Source organism: Mus caroli, unplaced genomic scaffold (assembly GCF_978045245.1).
Source record: "Mus caroli unplaced genomic scaffold, Mus_caroli_1 scaffold_13, whole genome shotgun sequence".
NCBI classification, from domain to species: domain Eukaryota; kingdom Metazoa; phylum Chordata; class Mammalia; order Rodentia; family Muridae; genus Mus; species Mus caroli.
Window position 1 is genome coordinate 13,594,192 of NW_028227268.1, and position 25,660 is coordinate 13,619,851.

At 38.9% G+C, this 25,660-nt stretch overlaps 1 protein-coding gene across 1 annotated transcript in view; it reads right to left on the reverse strand.

Annotated features, from left to right (window-relative positions):
* The window catches only part of Cep112 (centrosomal protein 112), a 442,735-nt gene that overhangs the window by 321,280 nt on the left and 95,795 nt on the right, over positions 1-25,660 (reverse strand). The window contains exons 13-17 of the mRNA XM_085829453.1: positions 13,261-13,415; positions 12,836-12,965; positions 12,109-12,201; positions 10,493-10,552; positions 3,790-3,869 (exon numbers count right to left, since the gene is read on the reverse strand). Of these exons, the coding sequence (XP_085685579.1) occupies positions 3,790-3,869; positions 10,493-10,552; positions 12,109-12,201; positions 12,836-12,965; positions 13,261-13,415 (518 nt within the window). The remainder of the gene's footprint in view (positions 1-3,789; positions 3,870-10,492; positions 10,553-12,108; positions 12,202-12,835; positions 12,966-13,260; positions 13,416-25,660) is intronic.

Sequence of the window (25,660 nt, forward strand, 5' to 3'; positions counted from 1 at the left end):
GCTATTTTCATGCATGTGTCATCCCTGACTACATTGATAACGTGATACAAGACTATGTTCAACAGACATGCACATGTATGTGCACAATTTTAAGTTGTCCTCATTGATTCTTCTTTTCCTCAGACTATGACTTATATATTTTTGGAAGTTTTGTATAAACAGGACAGTAGGGAATGGGCTATTTTGTATGCGTCTTCTTTGCTCCGCATTTATATTTGTGAGATAAATAAATTACTACTTTATATTTCTAGTACTACCACAAAATCACACAATTCGTCTACGCAGTGTTAACATGAAATATATTTCATATGTGCTTTTCAAAAATGCAAAGAAATTTAAAAAGCATGACATGAAACTATTGAATTTTACTGCAAAGACCTTGAAAAGTTATTAATCAAAAAGAAGATTTTTAAACACCTCACTGAATACTTCAGCCAACTTCTGTACTACTTCAACCTATGCCTTATTACTTTATAGTACCCACAACTTCGCTTCAAATTTGATAAATACAAGGAATATTGAAATACAGGTGAAGTAAAAACATACTATCTATATCTGCTGAGAGATTTTTTATTTACACATGTATTTATATAGTTATTTTTGTTCTTGGAGTCAAGCCCAGGTTCCTTTTTATGCTGACAAATTTCAACTGCCCCAAAGCAGGAGGCAATAGTATTGCAGTATTAGTCCTTCAAATGGTAACACTGTCTCTGTTATATGCAAGCATTTTTCTAATTGCTAGTCAATGAGTTTCCTGTATTCTTTATCATTGAAAAATATAAATCACATATAGTTCATGACATTAGCAGGTATAGTTTCAAATAACTTTTAATTTCATGAAGATATTTAAATTACTTTCTACAATAAAAATGAAACAGGAAAGAAAAATGGTCAAAGCTATAGAGAACAAGGATACAGAATGGTAGTAGTCAGCAACATTAAAATAGTTTTAGATCTAAAACCAGTGAGTGAGCTCTCCAGGTACATTCAAAGTGAAATACTGACTGTGGTCTCTGATGGTGAATCTTCATTATCAATATCCTGCAGCAGAGAAGCACCTAGAAGGCTGATGAAGAGTATTTGTGGGTGTGTCTGTAAGGGCATCTCCAGAGAACCGACAGAATGGGGAAGAGATATTCTGAATATGAGCAACAGCATCCCATGGGCTGTGCACTCTGCTTCCTCTTCTGCCAGCCAGTGACTACCTCTGCTCTTCCACACCCTCCCTGACATAATGGAATAAACCTCGAAAGCCAGGAATCAAAGGGTCTTTCCTTTTTTGGGTTGTTTCTGTTCGATATTTGTCACAGAGACTAGAAAAATAACTGATATGTGATCACAAATATGTGAACATTTCAATATCAATAGCTTTGAAATATCAAGCTGAAATTGAAAGCAAACCCTAAGTTGGGCCACTTCAACTGCTTACAGACAGGCTCAGCACCATCTTCTCAGACACTTCCCAGACCTTCAAGACTCTGGCAGGACTGTATCACAATAAAGTCACAGAAACTCTCCGCTAACATCTTAATCAACGGGACACCATCATTAGCTGGAATGCTTCTACATGGATACAGAATTCTGAGAGCTGAGATGTGGGAACTAAGACACAGGACGAGCAGATCTGAAAGAGATGGAGACTAGCACTCTCAGTAAGAACTCTCAGATGGAAAGGAAATGAGGCCAGCCATGGCAGGCAGGATCTCCAAACAGGACAAGACCAAAATCCAGGAAAGCCTCCCATGTCCCCACTCTCAGTGAAATCAGGTAAAGAGTTCCTCCTCTCTGACAGGCCTGCTATTAGCAAGCAATCTGTCTTTCTGATTATCACTTATACATTTAAATCCACTGACTTATGCTAGACTTTTAGATACTCAAATATGAGCTTACATACACATACTTCTGGATTCTCTGGCATCTTCTACTATCCATTTAACTGCACATAAGAAACAGCCGTTATTAAATGAAATGAAGAAAGAATAACTACATGAGGATATAACACAAAACACAAGATTATTTTTACCTTTGTGCATATTTATTAAAGAAAAAAGGCTTGCAAGAAATCAAGGCAAGGTTTTACATCATAGGCTGCAGCATGAAACCATACTTAGGCAAACAAAACAGCACAATTCTTAGATCAAAAGCACCTAACAGCCACTCCTTGGAATATTTTCCATTTGGAAAAGAGCCAGCTTCTGCTATTTATTCTCAAGTTCCGACTTCATGATAACTTCCTCAGTTATTTTCCATCTTCATTATTGCTTGCTGCTCCACTAGGTGCTATACTGTGAAGACCGTCAGCTAATTGTTCAAAATGGGGACAGTGACTACCTAGGGTATGGGAGGAGTGAATCTACCAGGAAATTTTACTTTAAGGTCTAAAATAGTTTATTTTAACTCCAGATAAAATGTGTTATTTTGGTAGGATTCTTTCAAGCCCTTGATGAGTGTCAGTGTTGTCATGAATCAAGATGACAATTTAATGTTTAACGAGTACAACTGCTTGCCTTTTGATCCCCTTCATGGCATCTGGTTCAGAGCTGATATGAGCAAATAAGCAACAAGTCCTTGTGTGGATCAAAACATTACTTCTTGTGATGTCACAGTACATAAATTATCCTAAGATGTTCGTTTAGTAAGTAAACCAATGCAGTTTTACTAATAAGCAAAGCAAGAGGAAGAACTGGGCTGCAGCCTCGCAGGGAGAATGTGATAGGAAGCACATTTGATAGGAGGGAGGGAGGGATCCTTCGGGGGCATTTCTGTAAGTGACTCTGGTTTGGAGGTTCAGGAAAGAAAACAAATTATCTAGAGGCACAAAGCTCACGGAAGCCCTCTCCAGAATCCCTTGGATCAGGCGCTATGCTGACTTTCCTCCAGGTAAATCCTGTCTGCTCTGTATAGCAACTGCCAAGGTTCCTACATAACCTACCAAATGATTTTAAGGTCTTCTGGGAATGTATTTTCTTACATTGCATGACACACAGTAAGAACTGAGTTTTTACTGAGTAATTTGGTATGTCCCAGCTAAACTTACACAGTAAAAACCCAACAGAGCTCATTCAACCCATGGAAACGGGTGGAGAAAGACAAGCTGCAACGCCAGGCCCTTCACATGACAGGTCAGGAGAGAAAACTCTCCTAAGCAATGCTTAGATACTAATCCTTTTGTGAACATGATAACTAAAACTCTAGTGCCCAACAAACATCTGCACAGGGATTTCTAAAGGTCCAAAGACCTAAATCTCATTTTGTAAAATGTGTTTCCACTTAAGAGGAAGAGGGCATCTGAAACCACTAAGTTCTATTTTCTCTCATTCCTATCACTTAAGAACAGCTGAACTGCTTTTTCTGCTAAAAAAAAAAAAAAAAATCAACTAGTAGAGTAAGTCTGAAAACAGATCCAGAATGGAAAAGCAGTGTGAAGCACTACATGGCTATTGTGAACATACCCCCCCCCCCCCCCGCTAGTCAACTTGGATCTCAATGAACTATGAGCAACCTGTGTGTTTTAATTTTGCTTTTAACTTTATGTTATCTGTATAGATTTTTTGCCTGCTGGTGTGTCAGAACACACATGTATCCAGTGTCCACAGAGTCCAGAGGGGGCGTGGGATCTTCCAGCTCTGAAGTTACACAAAATCGTTAGCTACCAAGTAGGTGCTGAGACTAGAACCCAGGTCCTTGGGAAAAGAAGCTAATACCCGTAACCACTGAGCCACCTCTCCAGCCCCAAGAAAGAGCAATTTTTTAAACATTAAATATTTTGTGACTGCTTTTTTTACTCACTTCAAAGCTTCCTCAAATTTATGGATCTTCCTCTGAGCATCTTCCTTCTCTTTATCAAGTTCACTCTGCAGTTCATGAACCTACATGAAAGAATTCGTGAAATTAACTGGAAGATAAGGATACTCAAAAATACCAAAAGTACCAACAACAATCTCAAATCTGTTGTGATATGAATTCAGAAATACGTATTTCATGATAGAAAGTTGCTTATCCATAGAATAATTTCAATATTCTACTCCCAATATTAATTTTCAGTTCAACACTAGTAATTAGATTGTTTTTAAAAAGACTTGGTATACATCAACTTCACAAAGCACCAATCACTTTGACAAAGGAAAGAAATTCCACATGCTTGAGAAGACTAGGATAAATACTGTGTCTGCATTGACCAGCTATAGAGCAGCTATTATAAAATCTTCCTTCACTAAGCATGATTTGTGTATCCATTGATCAAGTTTGGTGCAAACTCCTCCATCCAGGTTGCCTCCTTCCTGCATGTAGCAACCCTTGAATGGGTGGATGACGGCACCAACCACGAAAGCGAAGAAAATGTTCTTCACATATCCAAAACTGCAGTATGGACACTCATGTGCACATGATGGCGATCATAAAATATGGAAAAGAAATTTTGAACAGCTGGACAGAAAGGGAAAAGTGAATGCCTTATATTTGTAGCCACACTGCTAGTAAGGCTGCAGAGCCTCCCTGAGGGTTAAGAAAGCACTCCACTTGGTATGTGACAAACCACTTAGACCTGCTGGCCACCACCATAGGACTGAATATGAATCTGCTGAACAGTGAGGCAAGAAAGAATGACAAGAAGCGCATATCACACACGCACACACATGCACATCACACACACACACACACACACACACACTCTAAAACCATGCCACACACTGCATCAGGACTAGGCAAAAGAAGATTTTTAAAAATAAGTTTGGTTGGACCTAATTAAAATCCCACATATTTTTGGCCTTTCTTTTTTATAATTATTTTGCATTTTTCCCTTTGTATAAAGCAAATAAATTAGTAAAATCAACAATATTCTTTTAAACTAGTAGTAAGGCTGGAGAGGCAAGTTTTCACGATAATATCAAAAAGCCTTTCCAGTTTCTCAGCTGGCAAACCACTAAATCAAGACAAAACTGGGAGGCAGAGAAGACAATGCATACTGAGGCGGTGACTGGCCAGGAGAATGAGCAGACACAAGCCCCACTTCTTGGCACTGTAATGATCAACTTATTATATGTCATAAATACTATTTTCTTATGATGAGAAGGATCATCTCACCTTGAAATTTTTTACTAATAAATTTATTTTACTCTACGTAGGAAAAGCAGTCTTTTCACAATTTACCAGGCTCAGACTTCAACTCCTATCTTACTTCTTATAGATCCTTGATAGGTATTACTCTGCTTGGCATAGTGTGAGAATCTTAAATTGGAATAGAAACAAACTTTACTCATTATTTGGAGGCAGAAAGCAACTTTATCTAGAAAGACAGGATAAGTTTCAATGGCCATCTCCCTACTTCTCAAGTTATTTAGCATGTGTGTCTCAGTCCTCTCTACAAATGGGATGGTAAAGTGAATTACTTCAGGCAAGGTTCTTGTGAATACTAGAACATAAAAAAATTCTCAATGTTAAACATTACAGCTACAGAGTCAAATAGAACACTATATGTATCTCTCGATTACATAAGGTCATTATGAATAACAGCCATGATAACAATATACAAGGCTGACTGCCCTTGCAGAAAGCAGCCCCTGGATGCCAACCATTCTGAGTTCTTGTAAGTGCTCTGTATTGCTCACTACCCAATCTTAGCTTGTTTCAAGATTCAGTTCTACTACTTAGTGAATTTAAGTAGTTAATGAGTGGCACCTTAATAAAAGTAATTCTTTCTAAGAATATCTGTTTCATTTCTGAAGGGGAGAGGGAACTCTCAGGGTGGGGAAGAAGGACTCCCCTCTAGTCAAGAAGGCATGCACTGATACACACTCTGGTTAGCTGTTTCTCACTTATGCTGCTAAGTGCCCAGCATCCCTGAACCACACTACAGCAGTCATTAAGGGATGTTCTGGGTTTGTTTCCTCTTGACAGAATATTTTAGTATTGCATGCTTGAGATTCCTTTTAAATTATGGCTTTGTCTTGATCTATATTTCATATATTTGTCGGTAATATATAATTAAATGCCATGCAAGTAATCAATGCATACTGATTTTGATGGAAGACTACAACTTATTATTTGTGTTTTAATATTATATATATTTAATATTATATATATTTAATATTATATAAATTATTTTTACATAAAAGATAAATAAAAAACAACAAAAAGATGATGCTACTGCCTAAGAACTACTTGTATTTGTTTCTTTTTTTATTTATATATTTTTTTACACAGAGACTTGCTATGTTGTTTAAAGGTAATGGGGAGAATTAATGTGATTTACTTCTAGTCTTTTTTCAATATATAATTAATATTAAACTATAGTATTGAAGGTGGCTAAGGCACCTAATTTACTCTTAAACATGAGCATTTACTATTAAGGAGTTGATCTCAGTAGATATAAGCACACTGACGGAACATGTGATGAACATGGTTTATATTCCCTCCCATCCTCCACATTTGTGGAATAAAAAATGAGAAAAAGACCATGGATCATGGCATAGCAAAAAAAACAAAGAGCTGGGGCTGGCCCCCAAACCAGAAGGCTGGACAACACTGCCTCTTAACTCCTCTAATCTCCACAGCCTACTGCTAACACTATGGCTGACCTCATTCCATGACTTTACTAAACTTATTTTTCTCTTTTAACTTTGGGAATATTATCATTTTTAAAGAAATTTATGTCAGTAGAAATTAAAAATACAATTTAATATATTACATATAAAATTGATGTGAACATGTTTAAATTATTTCAATATAATTATATAAAGTACAATGAATTCTAAGCATGGAAAACCTGTACTTCAGTGTTTCAGAACTTTCCTTACATTCGTTAACAGTTATGACAGTGATTTTAGAAGTAGTCAAGTCTAGCACGGTTTAACCTGTGCGTGTGAGCATCTGCCTCATGTTCTCCATTGGGTAAACAACACCACCATTCTTTACCCCAGTGCCTGTTTGGAAAACAAGCACTAGGCTATTTGTAGGAGGCAGGTGTTTCCTTACTAGTAAAACCATTTACTCCAGCAGTTTCCTGATTTAGCAGATTACGACACTTCATCAAACAATGACGGTTAGCTTTATGGCCTATTATTTGTTTGATGTTCAAAGATCTGAAGAGCAGGCAACAGCCACCAGAGATCAATAAAGACCATGAGATAATATGTGTGTGCTTAAATTAGGGCCAGCCTCTGCTGCTGTTTCTTCCACCTCAAAGACTAGTGGGACGGTACGCTCCCATCCTGCTGCATCTTGCTGGCATGAGGAAATAATGTCATTCAGATGGCATTTCCTCCTCTGAACAGATATTCAGAAGCACATTTTATGCGGAAAGTCACTGAATGTGCACACCTGTAACTCTCAAAACAAAAGCCTATCCACCCCATTTAGCTATCCAGTTACACAGTTCAGGCCTATGTGAGATTTATGTTAGCCCTTTGAGCTGTCAGAAGGATATTCCCTCAGGGGGGCAGAAGACATCAAATCGTCAAGGCTTGAGATCACAGCAGGTTTAATAAAGAAAGAAGAACAGATGTCAATTTTCAGGGGAGATTATGGAATTAATTGTGAAACAAACAGTGACACGCTGAGAAACCTTTTCTTTTAACATAAACAATCTCTGTAACATATGCAAGATGAGCAAATACAGATTTTTCTTCTATAGACTGTTGTTTTAAACAAGTCCTGTTTACACTGAAAACAGCAAAGTGTATTCTGATTATTTATTTAAAAATGAGGCCAATTGACAGCTCATGGAAGATGAATAACTGCTGTTGCAATGTCTAATAAAGAGGTTTTGGATCTCCTTTAAGAGGTGGACTACAACAGGAATGGCCAGCAGGTTACTGATAAAAATGAAATTTTAACAGGCACAGAGGCATTGCCTTTCTAAAAAGAATGCATTGACCCACACTTGAACTCACAAGGTAACTGAAGGCAAGATGAAAGCCTGACCTCCCATCTCCAGTTTTGCATCTGTCTCCTTTACTTCAGGGGGTCACACATTTACTTCTGCAGTAGTCATGGTTCACCACTCAAGGAAAATCTACCTAGGCGCCAGTGCTCCCTAACTTACCTCCCTCCCTTTCAAGCTGAAATGCACAAAAAGAAGAACTGCGGGATCTGACTGTCCGCTTTTCCCTGTCCTTGCTCTAGACCCCACAGAAGAGCTAAATAGTCTCCAGTCATTGTTCTGAACCTTGGACTCCAAGGAGAGCAGAGCCTAGCAGGACCAAGCACTTTCAAAGAGGGGAGTTATCCACTCTAGTGTAGAGTTATCCTCTCTAGTGAAGCCATAACCTGGAGCAGAACAGACATTTCCAGGAATCAGCTTGTCCCCTCAACAATCAAAACTGCTTAGATTGCCGTGCAGAACTAGAACTGAGATACTGATCAAGCCGACCACAGCTTGACCAAAACTGCTTCATCTATGCAGGGCACTTGCCCTCCCCCCTAATCCTTTCTCCATTTAAACCTAAAGCTCACATCCATTCGCAGAAGATAGGACTTGTGGTCACTGAGCCCCATTTTCTGTTCCATGGATTCAATGTCCTTTCTCTGCTTTTCACTACTCCTTGGCTCTGCAGTGTGTTGGGAGGTAGCAAAGCCTAACTTCCATGGCTGCTGCAAAGTGGGCTTCTGTGCTAAGCTCCAGTTACAAAGCAAATTCTCATGTTTCCTTCCTTTTGTCTATTCCACAGGGAGAAAGGCTGACAGCAGAACCTTAGATTACTTGGTGGCTAAAATACAGTAAAGAATTCAGTAAAAGCAAAGGCTATCTGGGTCTGTTTCTCTACAGAACAGTTCTCAGTGTGTCTTGCTCCTAGACAAAGGCCCATCCTGTTCCTGCACATGAGAGAACTGGCACACATCACAGCAGCAGAACAAGAGGCCAGAAAGAAGTCCATAATGGAAGAGGAGCCAGAGGGCTACCCAGGAAACAATGATGAATAGTAAACCCAGGCTAACCCAGTACCTTCCTTACACAATGGAGAGGGCTTAGGGCTTCCAGTAATCAATCAGTCTCTCTCTCTCTCTCTCTCTCTCTCTCTCTCTCTCTCTCTCTCTCTCTCTCTCTCACACACACACACACACACACACACACACACACAAGCAAAATATTTAGGAAACTGCATTTCTCAGCAATTGAGAATGAAAAGCTGCACTTACAGACATTTCATATTCCTATTTAGATACTATTTTGTAGATATAAATATACTAAACACGTTATAATGAATTATAATAAAACTGCAGGAGTAAGAAAATAATTACAAGCTGGGCAGTAGTGGTGCATGCCTTTAATCCCAGCACTTGGGAGGCAGAAGCAGGTGGAATTTCTGAGTTTGAGTCTAGCCTGGTCTACAGAGTGAGTTCTAGGACAGCCAGGGCTACACAGAGAAACCCTATCTCAAAAAAATCCAGAAAAAATAATAATAGTTACAATTATAAAAAGCACACAAACAGATCAATATGCATCAGAAGAAATCCTTTTTTTTTTTTTTTTGTAAGTCACAACACACTCTTTATTCTATACATCTCTTGGAGAGCAGAGACTAACAGCTCCCAACCTCACCCTATCACCTAACATGATGCACTATCCCAGTAGACGCATTTAAAGAATATCAATTAAGCAACTAGAGGGACAAAAATGATGGCTTGCAATGTGACTTGAGAATGCTACAATACACGCCAGGGTTAGCTTTAATTTACACAGATTTTAATGAAAGGGTAAACCTCATTTTCTATTATATTTTACAAGTGGATTCATTTGGCAAGTATTAAAAATAAATAGTAACAAAAATATCAATAAAGGCTGGCCTTTAATCCCAGCACTTGGGAGGCAGAGGCAGGCAGATTTCTGAGTTCAAGGCCAGCCTGGTCTACAGAGTGAGTTCCAGGACAGCCAGGGCTATCCAGAGAAATCCTGTCTCGAAAAAAAAATCAATAAAACCTTTGTTATTTCAACTACTTTTACCTTCTCTGTCTTATAGCAGACAATTTCAGAACTGAGATAGCAGTCACAAATCTATCAATTGTTGTCTAAAGTATTCAAAGCTTTAGTTACTACTGATAGTAATAGGAATACTAAATACATTTAAGGTTGTGCAAGGTTCTGAGTGCTAAGAAGCTGCTAAGCTATAAGTAGTCAATGCTCTGACTGTTTTAGGTTGGATTGCAGGTCTGAAGCTCTTATAGCGTGGATAATACACAGGAATGCACTGTAAGGCCCAACTGTTTCAAACTTGTAGAAATAAAAAATCAAGTTGTTCATAAGAGAGATTCAGTCAATGAGCATCTTCCCTCCCCCAACAGAGTACAAAACTAGAGCTTTAATGTGGGTGTGATTAACAACTGAACTTGAATCTGTTCACAAACATGAAAACTTTGACTATATTGGTTAACTGAGATTGAATTAGTAAGAAAAACATCCTTTAAAGGATGAGATAAATCAATTACTTTACTAAATCAGCCCCCTTTACCTACTTAAGTTGTTATTTTAAATGTCTATATTTTCCAAACATATTACCTTTTTCTCATAGGTGTGTTTTAAATGGTTTTTCTCCATGTGAAACTTATTTTCTTGATCCTGTAAATGACAAATGTTTATTCTTAGTATGTTTTATATTACCTTTAGAGTAAATAAATGAGTGACCTGATAAAAGCAATGAATGTACTGGATATCAAACTTAGAGTTATACATGTCATTTGCTTATCACTAAGACAACGCTAAGCACCTAACTGTCAAAGTCTCGAGCAGCTTTATATAACAAGATGTAAGACCTCAGCTGTGTGGAGGTGTCCTGTCCTCAAGCACAAGGACTGCTGTGATGGTCAAGACTGTGAGACCAGGAATAAGCAACTAAGTCAAGATGGTAATGCCAACTTGAACCGTGAAACTACTTCATATCCTCCTCCTCCTCGGTGCTCTGTGACTGGGAGAAAATGAAGTGCTGAGGAGAGGGAAAGGGAGAAAGACAGGGGAGTTTCAGAACTTCAATGGGAAGACCTTCTAAAATACACTTTTGTAAGAGAGTTTTTTCACATCAAACAAAAATTTGATGGCATACTACACTAATAAGATCTGTAAAAAGAACAGCAAATAATATATTCATACTTATATACTTTAACTCCTATCCACACCACAGCCCTGAAGCACATTATGGACAGTATACCAAATAATAAATATTAGACCTTACTTTTAAAAATATTTGACATATTAAAATATTTAATTTATATATTTAATATATTTGAGTAATTTCACTTCAAATTAGCATACAACATATTTCATATCATTATGGCATTTTCAACACAGTGTATTAGTGGAATTCCTTCCCTCCCCACTTCCCTTCTGCCCACAGTCCCCCTTGTTCTCATCTCCCATATTATTTCTTCTTTCATGTTCCCTATGTCCACCCCTCCCACCACCCATCTTTACCATGTCTTGGTCTCTGTTCTTGGCTTTTAGTTTTACCCACACTCCCCAACACACAGAGATGTACACATTATGGGCTGTCACCTACATACAGATGCGAGAACGTACTCAGGGTTTATCTTTATGCATCTGGGTGGCCCTGCTTTATATTACAAGGGCCAGATTCATCTATTTTCCTGAAAATTTCAATACCATTATACACTTTGACCAGTTGTGAGATTCTGTCTTAACCATCGCATGCAGCTAAAAGATGCTTCTCTAATGAGGGCAGTGAGCTATGCCAGTCTGTGAATACCAAGATGAATATTTACAGTGAGTAGGATTAGGCAGAGTCACTTAAGAATTTCTGGGGTAGCTGAAAATTTCTATTTCTAGACTTGGGCAATGCTTACAAGAATGTTCACTTTGTATAAAATCATTTGCTCCATTGTCTTTTCTGTATTCTAGTTTTTGCAATCTCAACAAAATAAATAAAATAAAAAGATTTTAATTCTAAACTAATCTCAAAAAAGATCTTTCAAATCAATTGTCTTTTATTCTCTCCATGTAATTATCTTCACTTGTTAGGTAAATGCCAGCAATACATTCAGAAATGGCTATGTCCAGAAGGACTTTCCTAAGTTATTCTTTAACAGACTCTCATTTATAAACATAGATCAAGACAGGAAAGGAACTGGGCCCAGAGACCTCAGTAAAAGCCCAGGACTCACTTTTACTTGCTGTTTCCTCTGAAGCTCCGATTCCTGGACCTGCTGTTTTAGTTGACAGATGTTCTGTTCTAAGTCTTCAATCACACCCGATGTCTAGGAGGATTGCAAGAACAGAAGCAGAGTGCTGACTCTCTGTGCCACTGCCCAGTTCTGGTTGACATAAAGCCCATTTACCCCAGAAAGCTTAGTCACAATTTAAGTTACCTATAAATCTGAGTGAAAAATATTTTAAAGACAATATAAAACTTAAATCTATTTGAAGTATACTGTAAGCAAGCTGAGCAGTAATTAGAGTAACATTTGAAGTCAAAATTAGTATTTTGAAATAAAAATGTCAATTAAAATCTGCATAGTATTTAATGCAATGAAAATGTAAAAATGAGTCTAATTTTTATGGACATTTTTGAAATTTAAAAAATAAGAATAAAATAAAACAAACATTTCAAAGTAAACTACTACATGTGTGCAAAAACACTTCAGAAGGCATGTCTAAGAATTGCATCTTTAAACCTTTAGTGCTTTAAGAGAGCGTCAAGCAGAACTTGCTGCTAAGTGCTGTGTGGGCTATGAAACAGTGTTTTCAGCACCCTAAACAGCATAGTGTGTTTTGACGTCTGCTGGTTTCAAGAACAGGATAAAGGGGCTAATCTCAAATGGAAACAACTGGCTGATGCATCGCTGCCATGCTGCACACTTGTGCAGATGTGGCTACCTATTCGTACAATACCTTAGAAGTTGAAAGTGCATGCTCTTGTCTCAGGAGATTTAGGTCAGAGTCATATTTGGTTTTTAATAATTTCACATTTTGTTCATAGTCATTTACAAGATGTTCTTTCTCTTTATGTAGTATGTTGCGCCTGAAACAGTAAGATAAAAAATATTATATATTTTTGGAACCAATCTCTAAAATGGATATCAACTAAACTAATAATCAACTAAATTTAAATATATTCTATTTTTATATATGAAGTAAGTATCCACATTTTCATCAACTTGTTTCAAACACTATGTTTTTAAGTATTTTAAAAAATATGCAAAGAATCCCACTAAGGTAGGAACATCATAAGATTTACTGCACAAAGTCTAACCCACTCGCAGGTCACCTACAGTCAGGAGCGAGCTCTGGTGCCCACAGACAGCTGCCAGCACTACCTTGTCTTTAGCTCCTGTAATTCATTGCATGTTATCTGGTAGCATCTTTCCAGCTCCAATTTTTCTTGGGTCAATTTCTGCCTCTGTAGATTGCTGTTCTCTGCTTCTCCCATCAGTTGCTGGACACGGCCCTCCAGTTCTTTGATCATGTGGTTCTAAAAGAACAAGTCATTGTTAAGAAAACCTCTAACTAGCTTTTCAGCCATGGTGCCAATGAGCACTATGAAGAAAAATATTATAGTAATAAGAACAAATAAGCCATAATCAATACTAGTAAAAAATAAATCTCTAACGTAACTTGTTGTTGTTGTTGGTTTGTTTGAGATAGGGTTTCTCTGTGTAGCCTTGGCTGTCCTGGAACTCTCTTTATAGATCAGGCTGGCCTCAAACTCAGATCTGTCTGCCTCAGCCTCCTAAGTGCTGGGATTAAAGTCATGTACCACCACCACCTGGTCTAATGAAATATCACCTTTTTACCATAAAATTAATAGCATGTTTACATCTATCCAACAATTCACTCATTTGTGGAATGTTTGCAGAGTCTGAAATGTCCCCATGAGAGTGAAGAAGGCCAGCGCGCCCCTCGGGTCGATGGCAATCCCTCTGGGCCTCCTCACTGTAGCTCAGCTTTGTGCCTTCACTTAAGGTTCTAATCAGGATACTTGAAAATGAAATCCATAACTCACATTTTAACGCCAGGAGTACCACATAACATATTCGTCATTAGAAAGTATATAGGAATATTTTATCACATAAATTCTTATTTGGTTAACTTAGATTTTTCTATTTCATTTAAAGGAGTTTTCTATTTTTCTAAAGTATGCAAAAGCATCATTCAAATAAATTGCCTCTTTTTATTTGGTATTTAAGTTATTTTGAATTCTTCACTTTGGCAGGGCTGCATTTAAAGCCTGAATAAAGGTGTTTATGAGCTTCTAAATGCTTTATTCAAAACTACACTAAGGCAGCATTAGCTGAGAAACAACTGGCTTTCATTTTAACAACTCCTCTTCTAATAAATTCAAGTAGGAAAAGGTTAGCGTGGCCCTTGTTTCCTACTGTTTTTCTACAACAAAGGGTTAAGATAAAGTTTAAACATCACTGTTAAACCCCAACACTCTCTCTTCATTTCACCTTTTCTTCATTATAAAACTGAATAGATTGGTGAGTTAAATTTTGGTGCAACAAATTCCAAATATTTGAAATTTAAAACAGCACATTGGTGAATGCTTTAATACGACAGAGCATCTGTGTAGCTGCAGTCTAGCCCACTGCATCCCCTCTGCCTCTGCTGCACCAAGAAGCTGCTTGAGGAAGTGGACTCCCCTTTGAGGGAACTGGACTACCTTTCTGCATAGTGACACAGTATGACACAAACAAGAAGGAACCTTTGCTCTCCAATTTGAAGTGATGGGACCCAGGGGATCCTTCTGTGGAACGGGTACAAAGGAGACAATGTCTAGGAAAAGCAGGACTGCTACTCTGCCTTAGAAGCCTAGGAGAGGGAATTCTGCTTATAGGGGTGGCATACAGAACATAACTCTCCTGTTAAGAACACTTTGTAAAAGACACAGAAATTAGTGGGAAACACGTCAGGAAGGTGTTGCGGATGCCCAGGCAGACTGGACTGAGGAGGAGAAGGAGCCGCAGGCTGGGCCGGCCCTCTAAGTTGCACTCTCCACCCTTCTTTTGCTTTTTCTTTCTTTTTTACTTCTACAGGTATTTTCTAAGCTTGTATGAGGACTGGACAAGAAACTCAAAGCAGGAGTGGCCAAGGTCACTGAGCCTTGAAGTAGCAAAAGCTCTCAGAAGAACACTGCACAAACTGAGGTTTGGTCACTGTATAGAGACAGGAGACAAGAATTCCAAAGTCAAGACAAAGACTGCCCATATTCAAAGAAAGAAATGAATAGCTATTATAAATTGTTCGAAAATAACATGGTTGACAATGAAATAAATCAAGACCTAGGGGCTGAATTGATACAGAAAAACCTACAGACTCTGCTAAAGGAAAAATGTCTCCATCAGTCAGAAACCAATCTTTTTCTACAATATTAATAATTGAATATAGTGAAGAGAAGAAATGCTCACATGAAATTACAAACCACTTTTTTATAAGAAAATAAGAAGAAATGAGAGGGACAGATATCCACTGTTTCAATGAAGACAGTGATGGACATTCAAACAATTCTGTGATCTCAAATGTCGGGATATCAGTGATAATGTGAACATGATGTTTTTTGTTTTTGTTTTTGTTTGTCGAGACAGGGTTTCTCTGTGTAGCCCTGGCTGTCCTGGAACTCACTCTGTAGACCAGGCGGGCCTCGAACTCAGAAATCTTCCTGCCTCTGCCTCCCAAGTGCTAGGATTAAAGGCGTGTGCCACCACACCCGGCTGTGAACAAGAATTTTTAATTTGGGTATTAATCAACTGTTAAAACTTTATGGGACCTATATAAGATACTTGTGAGTAAGCTGTAGCCATTGGCTATACCTGCTAAATAAAGCTATCTATGCTCCAATAAGAAAATAACAAATTTGTTGAGGACGTGGAGAAATTGAAAATCTTGTATAGTACTGGCAAGAATATTATAACAATGGAAATAACCTAAGCCCCAAAACAAAAACTCGGAATATCCCCTCAAATGCAGATCTTAGACTAGAATTTTTAGACAACTGGATTTAAGTTGGAGTATCAGTAGGGACCAGCAAAGGAGTCCTGAGGTTGGGAGGTCAGTGAGATGAGGGTAGAGACAGGAAAAGCAGAAAGGGAAGGCCTGGAGAAGGAAACACTGAGACTGGAGGAGGAAGAAGACAGGGAAGGCAGAGGGAGGGAGTCAGACAAAACTAAGGAGATATGACATCCATAAAAGCATGTTACTCTTTATGCTAAATAAAAGGACAACTTTAAGGATATACCTTCTTCTCAGCACCTCATGGTACGTTCTCCAAAACTGACCACATAATTGGTCACAAAACAAGCCTCAACAGATACAAAAATATTGAAATTGTCCCATGCATCCTATTAGACCACCATGGACTAAGGCTGATCTTCAATAACAAAATAAATAATAGAAAGCCAACATTCATGTGGAAACTGAACAACACTCTTCTCAATGATACCTTGGTCAAGGAAGGAATAAAGAAAGAAATTAAGGACTTTTTAGAGTTCAATGAAAATGAAGCCACAACATACACAAACTTATGGGACACAATGAAAGCATTTCTAAGAGGAAAACTCATAGCTCTGAGTGCCTCCAGAAAGAAACTAGAGAGAGCACACATTGGCAGCTTGACAACACACCTAAAAGCTCTAGAACAAAAGGAAGCAAATTCACCCAAGAGGAGTAGATGGCAGGAAATAATCAAACTCAGGGGCGAAATCAACCAAGTGGAAACAAGAAGAACTATTCAAAGAATTAACCAAACGAGGAGCTGGTTCTTTGAGAAAATCAACAAGATAGACAAACCCTTAGCCAGACTCACTACAAGGCACAGGGAAAGCATTCTAATTAACAAAATCAGAAATGAAAAGGGAGACATAACAACAGATCCTGAAGAAATCCAAAACACCATCAGATCCTTCTACAAAAGGCTATACTCAACAAAACTGGAGAACCTGGATGAAATGGAGAAGTTTCTAGACAGAAACCAGGTACCAAAGTTGAATCAAGATCACGTTAATGATCTAAACAGCCCTATATCCCCCAAAGAAATAGAAGCAGTCATTAACAGTCTCCCAACCAAAAAAAGCCCAGGACCAGATGGGTTTAGTGCAGAGTTCTATCAGACCTTCAAAGAAGATCTAATCCCAGTTCTTCACAAACTATTCCACAAAATAGAAACAGAAGGTACTCTACCCAACTCATTCTATGAAGCCACAATTACTCTGATACCTAAACCACAAAAGGACCCAACAAAGATAGAGAACTTCAGACCAATATCCCTTATGAATATTGATGCAAAAATCCTCAATAAAGTTCTTCTTAACGGAATCCAAGAACACATCAAAACAATCATCCATCCTGACCAAGTAGGTTTCATCCCAGGGATGCAGGAATGGTTCAATATACGGAAATCCATCAACATAATCCAGTATATAAACAAACTCAAAGACTAAAACCACATGATCATCTCGTTAGATGCTGAGAAAGCATTTGACAAAATCCAACACCCATTCATGATAAAAGTCTTGGAAAGATCAGGAATTCAAGGCCCGAACCTAAACATGATAAAAGCAATCTACAGCAAACCAGTAGCCAACACCAAAGTAAATGGTGAGAAGCTGGAAGCAATCCCACTAAAATCAGGGACTAGACAAGGCTGTCCACTCTCTCCCTACCTATTCAACATTGTACTTGAAGTCCTAGCCAGAGCAATTAGACAACAAAAGGAGATCAAGGGAATACAAATTGGCAAGGAAGAAGTCAAAATATCACTTTTTGCAGATGATATGATAGTATATATAAGTGACCCTAAAAACTCCACCAGAGAACTCCTAAGCCTGATAAATAGATTCAATGAAGTAGCTGGATAAAATTAACTCAAACAAGTCAATGGCATTTCTCTACAGAAAGGATAAACAGGCTGAGAAAGAAATTAGGGAAACAAAACCCTTCTCAATAGTCACAAATAATATAAAATACCTTGGCGTGACTCTAACTAAGGAAGTGAAAGATCTGTATGATAAGAACTTCATGCCTTTGAAGAAAGAAATTAAAAAAGATCTCAGAAGATGGAAAGATCTCCCATGCTCATGGATTGGCAAGATCAATATAGTAAAAACGGCTATCTTGCCAAAAGCAATCTACAGATTCAATGCAATCCCCATCAAAATTCCAACTCAATTCTTCAACGAATTAGAAAGGGCAATTGGCAGATTCATCTGGAATAACAAAAAACCTAGGATAGCAAAAACTCTTCTCAAGGATAAAAGAACCTCTGGTGGAATCACCATGCCCGACCTAAAGCTGTACTACAGAGCAATTGTGATAAAAACTGCAAGGTACTGGTATAGTGACAGACAAGTAGACCAATGGAACAGAATTGAAGACCCAGAGATGAACCCACACACTTATGGTCACTTGATCTTTGACAAGGGAGCTAAAACCATCCAGTGGAAAAAAGACAGCATTTTCAACAAATAGTGCTGGCACAACTGGCTGTTATCATGTAGAAGATTGTGAATTGATCCATTTCTATCTCCTTGTACTACGGTCAAATCTAAGTGGATTAAGGAACTCCACATAAAACCAGAGACACTGAAACTTATAGAGGAGAAAGTAGGGAAAAGCCTGGAAGATATGGGCACAGGGGAAAAATTCCTGAATACAACAGCAATGGCTTGTGCTGTAAGATCGAGAATTGATAAATGGGACCTCATAAAATTGCAAAGCTTCTGCAAGGCAAAGGCACCATCAATAAGACAAAAAGACCACCAACAGACTGGGAAAGGATCTTTACCTATCCCAAATCGGATAGGGGACTAATATCCAATATATATAAAGAACTCAAGAAGGTGGACTCCAGAAAATCAAATAACCCCATTAAAAATGGGGCTCAGAACTGAACAAAGAATTCTCAGCTGAGGAATATCAGAATGGCAGAGAAGCACCTGAAAAAAATGTTCAACATCGTTAATCATCAGGGAAATGCAAATCAACTCAACCCTGAGATTACACCTCACACCAGTCAGAATGGCTAAGATCAAAAATTCAGGTGACAACAGATGCTGGTGAGGATGTGGAGAAAGAGGAACACTCCTTCATTGTTGGTGAAATTGCAAGCTTGTACAACCACTCTGGAAATCAGTCTGGTGGTTCCTCAGAAAATTGGACATAGTACTACTGGAGGATCCAGCAACACCTCTCCTGGGCATATATCCAGAAGATGTTGCAACTGGTAAGAAGAACACATGCTCCACTATGTTCATAGGAGCCTTATAATAGCCAGAAGCTGGAAAGAACCCAGATGCCCCTCAACAGAGGAATGGATACAGAAAATGTGGTACATTTACACAATGGAGTACTACTCAGCTATTAAAAGGAATGAATTTATGAAATTCCTAGGCAAATGGATGGACCTGAAGGGCATCATCCTGAGTGAGGTAACCCAATCACAAAGGAACTCACACAATATGTACTCACTGATAAGTGGATATTAGCCCAGAAACTTAGGATACCCGAGATATAAGATACAATTTGCTAAACGCATGAAACTCAAGAAGAACGAAGACCAAAGTGTGGACACTTTGCCCCTTCTTAGAATTGGGAACAAAACACCCATGGAAGGAGTTACAGAGACAAAGTTTGGAGCTGTGATGAAAGGATGGACCATCTAGTGATTGCCATATCCAGGGATCCATCCCATGATCAGCTTCCAAACGCTGACACCATTGCATACACTAGCAAGATTTTGCTGAAAGGACCCAGATATAGCTGTCTCTTGTGAGACTATGCAGGGGTCTAGCAAACACAGAAGTGGATGCTCACAGTCAGCTACTGGATGGATCACAGGGCTCCCAATGGAGGAGCTAGAGAAAATACCCAAGGAACTAAAGGGAACTGCAACCCTATAGGTGGAACAACAATATGAACTAACCAGTACCCCGGAGCTCTTGTCTCTAGCTGCATATGTATCAAAAGATGGCCTAGTAGGCCATCACTGGAAAGAGAGGCCCATTGGACTTGCAAACTTTATATGCCCCAGTACAGGGGAAAGCCAGGGCCAAAAAGAGGGAGTGGGTGTGTAGGGGATTGGGGGGGTGGGTATGGGGGACTTTTGGTATAGCATTGGAAATGTAAATGAGGAAAATACCTAATGAAAAAATGAAAAAAAGGGACAACTTTAAAAAGAACATGAATGAACTACTCTGCATAAGTTCCCAGAAGTAACAGGATTTCAAACCAAACTCCCAGCACCAAGTGCAGAATATTCCCCTATGAGTTGTTAGCTAGACAATCTTCAGAGTTTCCAAAACCAATCAAGACTATTACCACTGCTCACCACAACTAAAATAAAACACTATTGCTGAAGACACTGCACTCAAGATACATAATACAGAAAAACCAAGCTGGTACTCCAAGTTGGAAACTTCTCCTTGCTGGCTGACATTTATAGACTCTTGATGCTAGAAGGTTCTATGCAGGCTATAGGGGAGAAAAGTGATCATATAAACCAAGAGTGATACAGTCCTGAACTGCATAACAAACTATGCTTATGGGTACAATAACAGTGTGAGTGTTCTGGGGATAACTTTCCTCTGATTGTATTTGAGGTTCCTCATTTATAATGGTATAGAACTATTCAAAACCTGTGGTGATGGAGGCCAAAGATCCTGAGAGGAATGCACTGCTGCTATGCAGTTAATTTGTCTTCTAATTCATAGTTACTCTATTTGGTTAGAGAAGCTTCTTTCCGCCAGTGACTGGATCCATAACTGGTTGAAGAGCTGAGAATGACTACTGAATGCTTGGCCCCCAATATGTCAAACATATCACCCCCTGTACTGGCTAATTTTGTGTCAACTTGACACAGCTGGCGTTATCACAGAGAAAGGAGCTTCAGTTGAGGTAATGCCTCCATGAGCTCCAACTGTAAGGCATTTTCTCAATGAGTGACCAAGTGGGGAGGGCCCCTTGTGGGTGGTGCCATCTCTGGGCTGGTAGTCTTGGGTTCTATAAGAGAGCAGGCTGAGCAAGCCAGGGGAGGCAAGCCAGTAAAGAACATCCGTCCATGGCCTCTGCATCAGCTCCTGCTTCCTGACCTGTTTGAGTTCCAGTCCTGACTTCCTTTGGTGATGAAGAGCAGTATGGAAGTGTAAGCCAAATAAACCCTTTCCTCCCCAACTTGCTTCTTGGTCATGATGTTTGTGCAGGAACAGAAACCCTGACTAAGACACCCCCTCTAAAGCCGAGGGACACTAGAAGAAGATTTACAAAGACTGTGAGAACCACACAACTGAACACCATCTTCTGGATAGAAGAAGGCCAAATGCAGTTGTGAACACAGCAGCGGTGACTGCACAGGCCTGAGACTGACAGAGGTAGAGATGTGGAGGGAATGAAGGAGGGATGAAGAGAGAAGTAAGGTAAAGAAGAAGGTAGACAGTTGTAGGGACAAATGGCGAATGGAAAGAGGAAGGAAGGAATGGTGGTTGAGGGAAGGAAGAGTAGGAGGCCAGGAGACTAGTTGGAACAGGAGTTGGTGGGAATATGAGGGGCATGTTAGAAGGTAGTTTGAGAACTACTGTAGTCACAGAAATTGCATACAAGTATGATATTGTCAATAATTTTTAAAGCAATTAAACAGTATTTTTAAAAGATTTAAGAAGCTACAAACACAATGAAAAATAATGTAAAATTTGCTTTAAAAAAGTTAAGAAAATACAACTAACCAAATGATTTAGCAATCTTATTTTATTATTTTATTTGAAATGAATTCATAAATTGACATTTTGTATAAAATGATAAAATCCCTAGTGTGACAGCAGACACTTGTAGTGTCAGCACCCAGGATGCTGAGGTCGTAGGTTAGGAAATTTGATGCCATTCTTGACTTATAAATTGAAACCTTCTCTCATAAACTCAAAATCCAAAGACCCAAAACAAAACCCTACACCATAAATACACAGAAAAACAGCATCAAGCCATCCCACTATGATTAGCTGTTAATGGAAGGTACCGACTTGACCCCTTTGCAAGCCAGTCTCTGTAACAAACAGTGCCAGAGGAAGCACCTCTGCCTCCCCTCAGGTCTAGGTTCTGCTCTTCAGTGTTCCCATTTTAGTAATCATTAAACGTAAGATGCTTTACTTACTCTTCTGTGCTGCACCTCACAATGCACAAGACCGGTAACTAATGTGACTTTGTTTGTTCTGTGCAGTGTTAGAAATTGGACCCAAGGCCTGGCACATGCTAGGCAAGTTCTTTACCATTAAGCTCCAATACCATATGTAAATATATTTACAGAAGCTTTTAGATATAACCAACTTACTATGAGTCACTCTGGGTTACAGAGGGCCCTGAGTCCATAGACACTGTCCTCACAAAAAGGCTATGTGAAGACACTGGCACAGAGGGCATACAGAACATCAAGTGATGGCACAGCACAGGCTGCAGAGTTGCAGCTGGCAGCCAGAGAATGTCAGGGCTGTTTGCCCCCACAAGAAGCTAAAAGAGGCAAGAAAGGATCTTTCTCTTACAGCATCTTCAAAGAGCAGGTTCTGCTGATACCTTGAGTTTTACTAGTTGGAATGGAAACTGTTAGGCAATACATCTGTGTTGTTCCATGTCACCTAAGTCATAGTCATTCCTTTTGGCAATGCCAGGTAACTAAAGCACCTATCATACTGCAAGATTTATGTTTGTGTGTTTTAATGACATTGTCTCTTCTACAAGTTCGATAACAAGTATGAATAGGTGTACTCTTTGTTTTGTTTTGTTTTTTCCTTTTCACATATAATGAGAGCCAAGTAAAAGGAAACCACTTTTATTTATTTTTATATGTATGTCTGTTTTTGCTAAGCTGAATGTATAAGTACATAATTGTGACAAAATACTAATCAGTGTCTTTCTTGATAGAAGCATTAGTAACAGGTGGGATATATACTTTTTGTATATTATATTAATTTTTATTTAGCTATAGAGAATAAGAAATAATATTTGCAGGAAAATGATTCTAAGTAGGAAACATCATACACACTGTGAGAGTGTAAACGTGTGTGTGTGTGTGTGCGTGCTGCAGCTAGAAAAGGTTGACTGAAGGTAAAGAAGAAAACAGAGGGAAGTGGAACACGTGAGATGAGGGCAGCAGGGGCTTTGGGAGAAGAAGGAAGAGGACAGCAAGAAGGACAGGGATGAGGGAGGGCAATGGGAAGGGAGACAAAAACAAAATATGCATGAAACACCATAATAGCAGCCATTATTCACATGATAGTTTAAATAATGAACAAAATAATAACAATAGAGAAGCAGCCTTTCTTCAAATCCTGAGTCTACATACCTTTTGAAATAACTTTGATTTAGAAACTATGATTCCCACCATTATTTAACATTTTATATAAAATCTAGTCAATGTACTGCACTGTAAAATATTTGTTATACATCCATAAGGGGTTAAAAATCTGTGAAAAACATTAAAAGCAAACATATATCTTTTAAAATACATGTATATATAAATATTATGTATGTATGTATGTATGTATGTATGTATGTATGTATTTAATGTGTATAGGTATTTTGCCTGCATATATGTCCATGCACCACATGTGTGCAGTGCCCATGGAAGTACCCATCCATCAGAAACTGAAGTAACAGATAGTTGTGAGTGGCAGTGTGGGTGCTGAGAGCTGAACACAGGTCGTCCTCTGTCTAAGCAACAAGGGTTCTTAACTATTGAACAACCCCTCTAGCCGCCAAAAGTATATGACTTTTAACCATAAACATCAAAAATATCATAGATGGTACTCTAAAGAAAAGATATTTTCAAAGAAAAGATATTCTCCAAGTCCTGTTTCTTATGAACATAGAAAGCAAATTCTAAATGTAACCATCAAAGAAAAGGGCTCAGGAACAGGACAATTGTACTCAACAGGGAAGACAGACTGCCACATTGAACATCAAGAGTAACTATAAGCTTTAGTAATGATGTCAGCTAAGCCAGAGAAACTATCCAGCCTAAGCAATGGAGACTTTCATTGAAGAGAAGTTACATAGCAACAGTCAAGACAGATGGAGAGAGGGAGAAAGACTCCAAGTGAAACTGAAAAAACAGAAGAAGTCATGCACACAAAAACAATGACATTAGATTCCAGTCTTTCACTAATCACAACAAAGCAACAGCTATGGAGGTAAAAGACTCCTGTAAAAGCAAAACTGTCAGACGTTTGGTAAAGCTTCTGTTGACGCATCCTGCACTTTCAGTAGAGAGAGATTTGTTTAACAAGACACAAAAGGCAGGACTCATGGCAATGCACTGGGGAGGCTAGAGTTGAAGGCCAGCCTTAACAACATAATAAGTACAGGCTAGCCTGAGGTAAAACCAGACCTTGTTTCAAACAAAGGAAAGGAAAGAGAAGGAGACTGGGAAAGGAAAAAATAGAAACAGAAGGGGAGGAAAGGATGAGAGTGGGGAGGGAGGAGAAGGGAAGGGAAGGGGAAGGTATAAGAAACAGGAAAGGGGGAAATGAAGGCAAGGGGAGTAAAGGGAGAGGAAGAGAGGAAACATGAAAGGAGATGAAGAAAGAAGAGTGGAAAAAGAAGCTGCAGGCAGGGAAAATAGGAAAAAATGCATCAAGTTTAAAGGATGGTTAAATCTGATGAAGTTACAGGCTTCCTTCATTCAAAGATCACCTCTCCCTCTAAAGCCCATTAGCTGATTGTTATAACCTAGGGACACTGCCTCTCTCCAAAGCTGTATTCCTTTCAGGACTGGTGAAGCTTGCACCTGACATGTGAGAAGGCCAATGGGCCTTCCTGAAGCCTCCATCCTGAGGCTCACCATCTCCTCACTCAACAAGCTCCATTTTAGTGTGCTTTCCATTACTGAGATAAAACACCAGGACCAAAAGCAACTTGTACAGAGAGGGCTTTATTTTGCTTCCACGTCTACATTATAGTCCATCATCTAAGGAAATCAAAGCAGAAACTCAAGGCAGGGACAAGAACCTGGTGCAGAAGTCATGGAGGAATGCTCAGCCTGCTTTCTTATATAACCAAGGATCACCAGACCAGGGGCAGTACAGTACAGTACAGTCCTCAGTGAACTGGGCCCTCCCATATTAAGAAAACATACCACAGGATTGCCCATAGGCCAATCTGATGGAAAGATTTTCTAAACTGACATTCCTTCTTCCAAAATAATTCTAAATTTCCTCATGTTGACATAAAACTAGGCAGCACAAGCTCTCACCAAGCAATGAAGAACTTGATCTCCTATTTTCCTGACTATATCTCAGAATGACAAACACCAAGGACATGAGTTCACAGTCCAACATAACTGCGACCTGTGAAAGGTATATCGCTAAAACTTATTGTTAAAGACAATGCAATTGTACAAGATTGCTTTCTATTACTGTGACAGACAAAAGCAACACAGGAGAAAAGGGTTGATTTCAGCTCACACTTCAGGTCACAGTGCATCAGTGGGGAAAGTGAAGGCAGGAGCACCAACAGGAGATAAAGGAGAAACTCTGAAGAAATGCTGGCTACTGTGTCTTTCACTAGCTCTTGCTTCACCACTTACATATACCAAACATACCCATCTATGGTTAGTGTGCCCATAATATACTGGACTCTCTCATATCTATCATAAGTCAAGACAACCACTCATAGACATGGCCACAAGACAGTCTGATCTAGACAATTCTCCAGTTGAGGGTTCTCCTCCTCTAGGTTGTGTGA